Raw genomic sequence first — 12934 nt, forward strand, 5'->3', positions numbered from 1 at the left:
AGGGGTAAAAACATAACCTCCATCCATTTTCAGTGGCGGAGGTAAATATTATTCTTTGCTTCCACTCATAAATTCTTAAAATTAACTGATAAGAGGACAAAATAAATACCAGCTATTACACTTAATCAGGCCACATTTCCAAGTATTATAATGTCATCATCTGCTTCTCACTGATTCATAAAAATATTATAAATTTAAAATAGTGATAATCAGGAGACTAAGACTATTACACTTGGGTAATTGAATTGAAAAAAAATTGAAAGTGCAGTTTTATGTTAATTTATTACCTTCTTTTTTATGCATTCACAGACATATTTGATTTCAGATTATTATCTTATGGGATGCTTTAAACAGTGAATTGTTTTTCTGTTTTTAGCATCAGGTACTCTGATATCCAACAATTAAAAATATCTGCAAAGTTAGATTAAGGACTGTTAAGCATAGGATAAATTGAGAAAATACATCAGTATAAAAACAAACTCAAGTGAACTAAAAATCAACTTCTGTATTTGTAATAAGTGTAATCATTAATTTACCAAACTGATTGGCTTCTTGTTGGTTAAGAGCTGCTGGGGTAAGAAGCTTTCCAAATATCTACACAGAGACTGAGAAAGAAATCAAAACCAAGAAACAAAAGTACCAGTCTTGTGTGTTTATCACACTTTTACAGTCAGGCAAAAGCCTTAGTGTGGTATCCCACAAATCATTAGGTTACATACTTTAACTAAATGTCTACATACAACATACAAACCATCTCAAGCCAGTTTGTACAGATATCTGTAACACCTGTTTGAATAGGCTATCTTTCTAGAAAGTCCACACAGAAACATATATTAGCTTGAGACTTAAGATGTAGCATGTGACCTTTACTTGTGTAAAAATATCAGCCCATTTTTATGTCCTCATGACATCTGTTCAACACAGATGCGATTAACTACATGTAGAAACAGCAGGGAAATTTATAAAATGCATATGAATAGGTTTGAATAAAGACATATTCTACACTAGTGAATAGGCCTAAATAAATACATATTCTACACTAGTGAATGGATCAGTACTGTGTCTATACACAGACACTAGAGATTGTTATCTTTAAATTCTTCAAGATGATCAAAAATGTTTTCCAAACAAATCTTAGACAAAAACTGTCTTAATATTTAATAACATCATTTGTTTCAGTTACTAATAGAATATGTCTTATTCAGGCCTATTCATTAATGTAGAATATGTATTTATTCAGGCCTATTCACTAGTGTAGAATATGTATTTATTCAGACCTAGTTAAATAATGTAAATGTAATGATCCATAGTCCTTGTTTGTACAGGATAGTGAATTTAACTAGGACTTGTATTATTTTTCTGACATCTGTCATTCTGAAGATGGTGATGATCCACAAGAATAATGCACATTTTTATTTTTATTTTTCAGTTTTGGTATGTTAAGAAATCCATGTGGTTTTTGCAGTATTACAATCTAAAGCAACAGTACAGATTATGTGTTATTATTTTTTTAAGATTTCATTACTACATTGTTTTGAAGTGTTTTTTTTTGTACATATGTTTTACTAGTGGAAATGAACTAAATACTAGTTATTACTGTACAGTACTACAAGACTTTCCGTGGGTATCAAATACTTAAGTGGTGTAATAAAAAAGCTTTTTCTGTTTTACATTTTATTTAGCCTAAAATAAAATATGCTCAATCCTGTGTGTCTTACCATCTTATAATAACGGAAATAGTTTAGCCGTGAGATTGATGTTTAACCAGTGTTATTTCATAATTTTATATCTTATATTCATAATTAAGAATAGGAATAAAAATACAATAACTCACCACTAGATTATGGAAGACTAAAGATAATATGAAGGTATTATCCTAGTTGTGATGATAGTTAAGTGAGGTTGTTATGGCTCCATCTAACAAATGTGTGAATTACAATGGTGTGAACTGTAAGTTTAATAGTTATGTTACTAATTGTCTTGAGATGTATACTGACACTACCATTACACAGTTTGCTACCATTCAGTAGAGTATTGTTTAATCAAATGACTGTATGGTGGATTGCTGTGAATGCTGTCTTTAACCTGCATGCCTTCAAGGATGTTGTAGAACAAATATATTAGTTGGTATTTCTGTTGATGTGATGAGACTAGCATGACGAGTGAGGTGGATGGCTGAATGGGGTGCCCTGTCTACTTTCACCCAATCAGCGGCTCCAATCAACTCCCTGCAGCAGTTCAGAGTAATCACCCAAGGAGCTGGTGGCCAGCATGCAGACTTCTCCATCACCATTACAAGTCCATCGGGAAGAAAGACGAAAGCTCACATCATTCCAACAGCTGAAGGTTTCCTTGTCAACTTCATGCCCACTGAGTTAGGGGAGTATCTTCTAGCCATTGCTTTCTGTGGTGCTCCTGTCTCCACTGTTCCTTACAGGATGATGGTGAAACCAGATGCAGACTTCAATTTAGTTCGAGTTTATGGCCCTGGACTGACTGGTGGTATTAAGAACAGACCTGCAGAGTTTGTGATTGATACAAGAGAAGCTGGCCAAGGTAACCTAGGAGTGACAGTAGAGGGACCATGTGAAGCTGCGATTAATTGCCGTGACAATGGAGATGGAACTTGCTCTGTGGCTTATTTTCCTACTGAAGTTGGACATTATACTGTAAATATCACTTTCAATGGTCATCATGTTCCTGGATCACCCTTTGATACCTTCATTATATCAGATGTGGAGGTACGAGATATTCGAGTGAGAGGCATAGGAATACAACCTCAGGGTAGGAAGGAAGTTATAGTTTATTGTAAAAATGTTTTACTTGTAATTCTTATTATCTGATGTATTTGTGAATAAACAAGTAAAATCATGTTAATTTTGTATCTTAGTTTTTATCTCAAATATTCAAGTGGCTAGAAAATAACTTTATAAATATATATATATTACATGACTAGAAAATCAAATTCTAATACTTAGATGGTGTAAGGATTATTTTTGTTGAATTTTAAGAGTACCAAATGACTAAGAAATGTTTTTGCTGTCCTCAATTTTATCGAGATTTCTTGAATACGATCATTATTGACTGTTTAAATAAATTTGGTTGTCTTAGTACTTTAAGTTTCATATGCACATGGTTCCTTAGCCAAAAACTTAATTTATCTTTAGTTTATAATAACAAATAAAATGACTACTTGAGTTCAAAAGAATTAACTGTTCAATCCAAATAGATGTGTTCAGCGTAACAGCTTGAATCATTTAAAAAGTTTAAGATATCATAACCTAGATAATTCACATAGAACATGCTCAAAACAAAACTATGGCTTTTTAGTTTATTTACTAAGAAATACCTTACATATGGCTGAGAAAGAAGCTAATAACAAGATAAGTAAATTTGAAAAAGTTTGAAGTTTACTTTTGGGCTTATTTAAACTGTGCATGAATGATAACAAAAATATAATGATATATATATATACACACACACACACAATTAACATGGTTTTGAATGCAGATATTTGGAATAGAAGTAGAATGCTATTGTATGTGTAAAAACTTAACAAGTTTGTCAGCTAACTTTCAATTTAGCTTTTTAAACACATTAATCCACTAATGCTTGCTTATTTGTTTCACCTTATTTAGTTAAAAGTATTTTTGTCCTGCTGTTTTGACCATTTCATTCAGTGTTTACCATGATCACTCACCACACATTTTGTATTATCTTAATTAATACTGCTTTGATTCAGGTTTTTGGATTCAGAGGTTTAAAAGTAAAATTAGGCTAATAATCTGTCTGTGTTGAAATTAAAATTAAGATACAACCTTTTTTTGTCATTACTATAGAATTTATTACCACAAACTGTGTGTTGAAAATAATATTGAAGTTTTCTGCTTTTTTGTTTCTTTTTTGATAAGAAAAACAAGTTTTGATGATTTTCAATATTCATAGTAATATTTAAAAAACAACTTTAAAACAGTTTAAGTATGTTTAATCTTCAACCCTTTCTTTACCAGCATTATACACTATACACCCCCACAGGTCTTACCATCATAAGTACATTATGTACTGACAGTTTTGTACTAGGTCACATTGTTTACCAACATGGATACATTACGTAGTGACTGTTTTGTATCAGGTCACATTGTTTACCAACATGGATACATTATGTAGTGACTGTTTGGTACTAGGTCACATTGTTTGATTGTAATGAAGATACGTTGTATGGTATAAGAGATACTGTGTATTCTCTGTGAAATGTTGTTGGATATATCGTGAACAGTGGACATCATGCTTATCGAGACCAATGCCTGGTGATGTGAACTATATTTTTAGTTACATGTAGCAAAAGTTTTTGATTTATGGCACAAGAATGCTATAATTTTTGACCTACTTATGTAAATTCAACCAACATTCAGTTAGGGTTAATTTTAAGTTTTTTTATTAGTAATTTTATAGATGTCATTGAAATTTATTTGAATAAATTCCATTAAAAAGGTTTTTATTAAAATCATTGTACAGGGATTTGTTTTCATATTTGTTTAGTACAGTGTCTTATTCAAAATTAAGTGGTTCACTTCACTGATAGGCAAAGTACAATCTTTACGATGTTTACACTAGAAGTGTTGTTACAAGTTAATGAATGTAAGTCATAATATATGTTTCTTGTGTACCTAGAAGTTTAATTTAGTAGTTCTTTTCTCAGTGATTTATAAGTACTCTTATTGAGTCTTAGTTAAAGTTTTGCTGCATGTAACTCGTTAGGAGTATTTTTGAACTCATTGACGGACTTCACTGTTGATGCACGAGCCATCTCCAAGCGCAGTGATGCCAAAATTGATTGCACAATAACCAACCCTTCTGGTGCCCGTACTGGATCCTGTGGTCAAGAGTATGGATGATGGAACATATAAAATATCATATACACCATTTGAAGAAGGTGAGTAATGTACATGGTACCTACATAATATGGTATATAGATATATATATATAATTTTAAAAATTTAATCCTCGTACATAAAACTTAAAAGATATTGTGCATGCCTTTTGTAGAACTTTTCTGTAGTTATTAGATTTGCAAAATATAAATTGACGTCCCACCTCATGTCCTTGTGCAAACTAGGTTTATGACCATTAGTAGGAATTAGCAAAAAGTTTTAATAATGTATGTAAGTGATGAAAAATAAAGTTTTAGGTAATTTTAGTATTTTTTTTATCTTCTAAATGTAACAAGCATACCTCTGTGAAAATGGCACAGAATGAAAATATGTGAGTTTCATGTTTGTAGTGCAAACTGGAGAGTTCTATTCATTGTCAAAAGAAGAAATAAGACACGGCCTATTACTCCAGAAAACATAATTGGTTTTATTTAAACCAACATTTTGCCCATACAGATTCAGTGGTGCAAACAAGACACTTGCTAACTGATTTAGGCTTAAACAAAAGATTTCCAAATAATATGAGTCTGAGCAGTAGATGGACTTCACCCGAGAATATATAAACGAATCCATTGTTGCCATCACTTCTTGGCGGTCTTATATACAAGAATACCGCACACCTAGTAAACACTCGAACATTCACGAACCTTCGAGAATATCATGACATGTTACTAGCGTCACGTGACTTCCACTGTCGTAACAGTATAATAGGTTTGTTTGTGTTTTATTGAACATTTCCCAAGATGTGTAAATTTCCTTATTTATCTTAGTTCTTTTCTTCTATGGCATATCTAGCATCTCAAGGCATTTTAAGGGGCAAATGTTTGTGGTTCATAAAATGCTTGTCAAAGTTTCACTTTAGTGAATATCTGTAGTATGGAGTGAATTTACTTATACTTAAAAATAGTAAGGAACATACAAACAGGCAAGATAATTCTATCTAAAGCAAACATATGTTATTACACTAACTAAATAACACATGTCTGCTTTAGATAGTATTATCTTGTCTGTTTGCATGCATTTTCGGCTTGACTCAATTGTCCGTCTCTATCTCTGTCTGCAATTCAATTACGTGAATCGTTCATTCGTTGTGAATTATAGCGTTTGTTTAAGTTATAGCGTGACTGTGGAAATTAAGTGTATTGCAAAGTTGTATTGAGAAAGAATAAACTAGTTTTATTTAAGAAAGGACTTGTATCGCTAAAGTTTCTTCGGAAAGAATTTTTACGGAAAATTAACAAACGAACAGAGACGTAACTATACTATATAACTATATGTATATTGTTTTAGTTTTGTTTTTTAATTTATAACTAAAAAAATTATCCCCATCCTGTGATTGAGAAGACTATGTTTCCAACATGGTTTTGAAACTGGTAATCCAGTTGAAGCTCACAAATTTTTTGAAATCAGTCTTTTAATGACAAATGTAGGAAAAACACATCTTTCTAATGATACCTCATTCAGTGTTTTAGCTATTATAATTAAGTTAGAATGATCGTAAATAGATATTAGAAATATAAATGGATAGACATGTACTTACGTAGACAAATGGATATGCACTTAGTAGGCAGTTAGATGGACAGATGTGTATTTTATGTGAGTAGGTAAATGTAATTTTTCTATCCATTATGGTAAATTACTATTAACTTCTGATGAAAACAAGCTACCTTCATAGATAAGAATTAAAAATTAATCCAGTAATCAATATAACTAATTTAATATGCTGTTCTTACTTATAATGATTAGAATATATTATTTTGTCAGTTAGATATATTTGCTGTTAGCAGTATTTTTGGCCATAATCTCAATAATATCTCACAAGGCTTAGGAGAATTAGATTAGCTCTAAATGTATATACTAAACTAACAGTGCAGTATAATCCCTATAACAACTATATAATAATAATGGTAAATCAAAAATACATAAATCATTTAAGTGTGAATGATATACATAAAATCTATAAGACAAAGATATAAGTATCTTGAAAAAGTTAATCATGTACCACAAACTTTTGGGATCTTGTGCCTGTATAACTTTAAGAAATAATATTTTATGAATTGACAATATACACAGAGTTCTTGGGAAATGTGAGTCAGATCATTAGAAAATTCAAGATGTTGTGTACATCACTCAAAGCAGTTAGGTTAAAAAATTAAAAGTTTAAAAAAGTGAAGTTTTAATTCAACTTAAAGATAATAAGTTTCTGTAGTTTATAGAAGTTGTATTATGAGAACATCAAATGACATAAAAATGTTTAGATATAAAAGTAGGGTAAGTTTCTTAATTAAATGCTAGCTAAGTCAATCTTTGCAATATTTATTAATTAGTTCATTTTTAAAGAAAAATGTGGTATTATTAATTTCAATTTACCGACTGTTTTACTAGGACAACATAAGATTGATATCAGTTATGATGGGGTACCTGTTCCTGGTAGTCCTTTCAAAGTTAATGTTACAAAAGGTTGTGACCCACGAAAGTGCCGAGCTTATGGGCCTGGGCTGGAACATGGAGTTGTTAACCAGGTGAGAGAAAATTGTAAAACGTGCATTCTTATTTTGGAGAACAATAAAAAGTTAGATATCTTTGCAGTAGAAATATGCTTTTTCTCTGTAGTGTATAAAGTGTGCTTTATACAAAAAATACCTTCTAAATAGTTGTTTTAAAAACTATAAATCTCTTCTTCGTATGTCCTTTTCTGATATGTATGACATTTCATCACATTCTTGTTGTAATTGAATTATCTAACTATGCTAATTTTAAAATATAATTGTTCTGCATATTGTAATATTTCATCTTTTGTATGAGATGCTGAAGGTTAAAGTGACTTGAGACAGGTTTTTTAAACAGATTTTATATTTTAAACAAATAACTTGTTTGTAAGTGTAGGTATTATTATTTTATTTTTTAATATTTGGGCTAATTTTGCTATTTAAAAAAGTTTTTGAATTTGTAATTTCAAAGTACTAGCTTATAATTTCAGCAAAGTGTGGTAAGTCAAGCTGCTTTGGTGGAATAATTGACTTTAAATTGTTTATCACACTAGACTTATACAAATCTTAAGCTGTAGCTCACTTGCAGGTATCTCTTGTTAAAAATTGAATACATCCATGCTAATAATCCACTTCAAGAACTGTATTTATTTTATGAAATTAGTTTTTTTTCTTTAGATGCATGGACCAATATACGGTATTATGACTTCTCCTGTTTGACTTGTTTGTTTTTATAACTAATAAAAGCTAATGTTTTAATGTATTGAACTTATTTTATTGTAGATTTTTATTCATAATACTCTTGTTCTTTTAAAAGATGCAACACTAAGGTGGTAAGTTGTATGTGACCAACAAAAAACACAGAGATGACAAATGTTCTGTAATTCCTATATATTATTCAATTGTTGTTGCCAGTGTTAGTAGCCTAAATAATCATCTTAGTGTAATTCTTAATTACTAACTAATTTTATCCTGTGATTCAGCTGCCAGTCTGCTGCAGTCTTTAGGGAAGTCCTGAGAAGGACTATTTCTGTGTTTTAGTACTGACCAGGATCCATTCTTCCAAGAAGTCCTGAGAAGGACTATTTTTGTCTTTTGGTAGTGGCCAGGATCCAGTTTTCCAGGAAGTCCTGAGAAGGACTATTTCTGTCCTTTGGTAGTGGCCAGGATTCAGTCTTCAGGGAAGTCCTGAGAAGGAATATTTCTGTGTTTTAGTAGTGGCCAGGATTCAGTCTTCCAGGAAGTCCTGAGAAGGACTATTTCTGTGTTTTGGTAGTGGCCAGGATCCAGTCTTCCAGGAAGTCCTAAGAAGGACTATTTCTGTGTTTTGGTAGTGACCTGGATCCAGTCTTCCAGGAAGTCCTCAGAAGGATTATTTCTGTGTTTTGGTAGTGGCCAGGATCCAGTCTTCCAGGAAGTCTTAGAAGGATTATTTCTGTGTTTTGGTAGTGGCCAGGTTCTGTCTTCAGAACTGTAGGAGTTCTCTTTGTATTGGAGGGCACCAACAAATTCCCAGTCATAACATTTTAACATTTCTCAGTTATGTTGTCAGAGCATCATTGATTACACTCATAATATCATATCTAAATGCAACCAAAAAGATAAGAAACGTATGTTATACTTTACCTGATGGCAAAAACAATATATATAAATGATTATTATAACATAAATACTTAGAATACATATATATATGATTATTTTAAAATGATACTGTTATCTGGATTTTCTAAAAAAAACAAATATTAGAATACATTTTACAGATAATGTCTGAGTAGTTTTTTTTCAATTTTTCAAAAGATAATTCTTGCAAAAAATACATTATTCATGACCCATAACACAGTCAATAGTAACTTGGTTTTATAAATTAACATAAATTATTAATGTCTTGTTTCAGTAGGATGAAATTTAGTGCATATTGTTATTAGACCAGACAAGTATAATTCTACCATTATAATATTTCTTTGACTTTAAAATACCGACGCAGTAATTATAATGCTTAATTATATGTTTTACATAGCATTTGTTTAGAAATTATTGGGAGCCATGTGCCCCCTAGCTCCTATGTCCCTGATTCTAGTCCTCTTGGGAAAAAGTGTGGTGTGTTATACAGTTGACTGGAATCTTCTCCATTAGAACTTGAATCAACTAACGATTTAAATATTTTCAAAAGGTTTTTAGCTGCTAATCTTTTGTTGTCTTTAGAAAGGTCCTCACTAGAGCTGGGATATTAGTGAAAATTTCTAATTGATTAATTGTTAGGCCCACATATCAGTTAGTATTCAATTAATCAATTATTTTCTTATGAGCTAGCTAAAAAACAACTTATAATGCTAAAAATCAGGTATCATTACCACAGTAGGTAGAGCACAGATAGTCCATTATGTGGTTTGTTAAACAAGTGGCAATATTTTGATTAATTGGAGAACTGGAATAATACAAAACAGTAATGATTGGAAACATTTGGTACTTCAGTTATACTAACTGATATATGTGACACTAATCAGTATAATTGATGCTCATAAATAATTGATTTGTTCAGTTACTTGCCCAGGAAGGAATATATTTGCACTGGAAGTGGCCTGGATTTCTTGGGTCTAACTTTTGCTGATAGGTTGACGAAGTATGTTATCAGTTAGATGAGGGTAGAAGGCTTCTTTTAACTTTCTTTTATCATATCCCAATTTATCATATGGTCTTCCTCTCTGGTAGGATGGACTGTTGCAGATAGATCAGTATAACCTTACTATAAGCACTTTATGTTAATCACCATTATCTGTTTTAGGAACATTAGTTCAGAATTAGTAATATAAGTCTTGGAACCACATTTATGTGCATGATTAGATAATTTTACACTAGTCGCTTTCAAAATTAAGTTATTTAGAGTTTGACAGTTTTTCACAGCAATGATTTTCTTGTGAAGTGGTAAGGATTGAGAATGAAAGCTGAATGTTAATAAATCAACAACCAAGTCACTTTTCTGCACTGGTATTCAAAAATCCTTACCAGGAATATCCTGATTAGCAAACTTGATGCCAATATCATACTCCCCAGGCTCAGTGGGAATATATTCTACAGTACATGTACCATCTCGGTTGTCTTTACAAGTCATCTTGGCCTCAGAAGGACCTTCAACGGCAAGTCCCAGTCCACCAGTTCCAGCCCCTTTTGTCTCAACAGTAAAGATGTTGGACTGCAAGAAAACAGTGGAAAATATTAATATTATATCAATCTTAAAGGAATTGTGATGTACCTAAGAATAATAAGTTAAAGAATAGTATGAAGGTCAAAACATAAGCTTACTATTTTAAAAAACTAAGATGCAACAGCAATTTGAATTTAAACTCGGCTTCAGCTTAGCAGCTACTTGAGACTCATCATATCTTAGCCACAATTCCCTTTTAGATCTACTTATAATGTTACAGTTCTACAAGACCTTTCAAAAAAGCTGTATTTATGTGTATGCTAAAACTATTAAAACAATTTTTAGAAACCATATCAGCTGAAGTGTAGCAGTTTTATTCATAAATTGGGGAATCACATTATCAATGTGCTTGGCAGAAAAAGACTATTTTAACTTGCATTGGGAACATTCCCATATGGAAACATATTGATAGTATTGTTACGTCTCCGTTCGTTAGTTAATTTTCTGTAAATTTGTTCCGACGAAACTTTAGCGACACAAGTCCTTTCTTAAATAAAACTGGTTTATTCTTTCTGAATATAACTTTGCGATACACTTAATTTCAACAGTCGCGCTATAACAAACGCTATAATTCTCAACGAACATCTCACGTGCTCAACTCAACAATACTCAGTTCAATTACACATTGTTCCATCATGTTGTGACCGTCTTATATATACAAGGCTAACACATATCTAGTAAATGCTAGAGCATTCATGAAGGAACAGGATATTTCTAGAAGTCAATGACGTGTTACTAGTATCATGTGACTTCCGCTGTCGTAACAGTATGAATTCTATTGATCGGATGGGTATACAAATTTACTGTTATTTATATATATGATATTTAGATAAAAAAGCCAAAAAATATTTTGAATAAGTATGGTTGCTCAAAAAAGAGCTATCAGTATTAGGAAAAAAGTTACCAAAATGGCTGTTTGTATAACATGATGGTTTTCAAATAAAATACTAAAGGTTTACAGCACAATATTCACATAACAAATAACTACTAACAAATCACCACCCCTGACCCATAGTGTTCAGTCTCACACAGTTAATCAAACTTAGATGTAAACTTACAAATTCATCAGTCATGTGAGACCTTTGGATTATTATAACAAATTAGGCACTGAGTGGTTTTTGTTATTTATTTACACAATGACTATATAAAAACTAACCTTAGAATAATTGTTAATATTGTGTTAAGCCTAATTTCTTTAGCAACAATTGTCTGCACTAGTGAAAAGACTGCTGAATGAGTAAGCCTTGTCTTTCCTAGTGCAGTGTTACATATTCTTGGTGTATTCTTTTAAAAAATATTCACTATATTGCATAATGATTTATGTTGTATCTTATGTTTATCAAGGCATCACTGTTTGTTTTCATCACCCTACACATGTATTTCACAACTCATGCTAACACATGTGCTGGACATTACAGAAAAAAAAAGTTTGTACCATACTACAGTGGAAACCTGACATGGGTAGAAGCTAAATCTGTTGTATCTTTTCAATTTATTTCTGTGACCTTTGTAGGATAAAATCAAAAGAATATGAAATTTGCATCCAGTATGCTTTGGTTACACAAAACCCTCTACACAGTTAGTTCCAAAGCACAGATACTAAAATATAAAATTAAGTATGTCACAGACAGTCAAACTTACTATATTATATTTCATTTTGTTTTTGCACCCTAGTAACCTGTCTGTCTTAGGTGAAATGAAATACATAATATACAAAGAGTTTTAGCATTGTTATTATACAAAATTTTTGTATTTTGGAAATATTTCATAATTTTCTTATACTCAAATTCTATAACTTAAGGTTTATTGGATGAAAGGCTATAAATTATGATTTATTTTTAAGACTCAAATCAAGAACCACTCAAATTTTTAGAAATGTTATCTTTATTTTCATATTTTGGATAGTCTTCTGAGACATTAGGTTTCATAGTTTGTAAGGAAATGTTTTTTTCATAGCTTTTATAAGGTTTTCAAATAAGGCATAATTAATAATTGTTGCAATTTAATGAGCAATAGAAGTTTAACTTATGTTGATATTCTCAAAAGATGTATTGAACTTAAACTCAGCCGTTTTCTCTTTGGACCCTGTTACACTAACATCACAAATCATAATGAATCTCATTGTATAGCTTCCATTTTATAGGAGTCTTTTTATTGTACTTAAAAAACTAGATTCTCACCTCCTAGGACAGTAATGATACTTATGATACAGTTATGATACTTATGATACAGTTATGATACTTATGCTTATTGAGCACTAATTAAATTTTGATTGAACATTAATTAATGATGTTAGATAATTAGTATTCAGT

The 12934-nt window shown here is 31.2% G+C and overlaps 1 protein-coding gene across 3 annotated transcripts in view; it reads left to right on the forward strand.

Moving 5' to 3' along the window:
* Positions 1-7451, forward strand: part of LOC106465858 (filamin-A-like) — a 64297-nt gene extending 56846 nt beyond the window's left edge. Inside the window, exons 16-18 of one of the 3 annotated variants that reach the window (XM_022393810.1) lie at positions 2212-2784; positions 4759-4933; positions 7317-7451. In XM_022393810.1, coding sequence (XP_022249518.1) covers positions 2212-2784; positions 4759-4895 — 710 coding nt within the window. In that variant the 3' untranslated portion in view covers positions 4896-4933; positions 7317-7451. Of the gene's footprint in view, positions 1-2149; positions 2785-4758; positions 4934-7316 lie in introns of those variants that run through there. The other 2 variants (XM_022393813.1, XM_022393814.1) reach the window with 2 other exon arrangements.
* The last annotated feature ends 5483 nt before the right edge of the window (positions 7452-12934 follow it).

Source organism: Limulus polyphemus, unplaced genomic scaffold, assembly GCF_000517525.1.
Source record: "Limulus polyphemus unplaced genomic scaffold, Limulus_polyphemus-2.1.2 Scaffold2076, whole genome shotgun sequence".
NCBI classification, from domain to species: domain Eukaryota; kingdom Metazoa; phylum Arthropoda; class Merostomata; order Xiphosura; family Limulidae; genus Limulus; species Limulus polyphemus.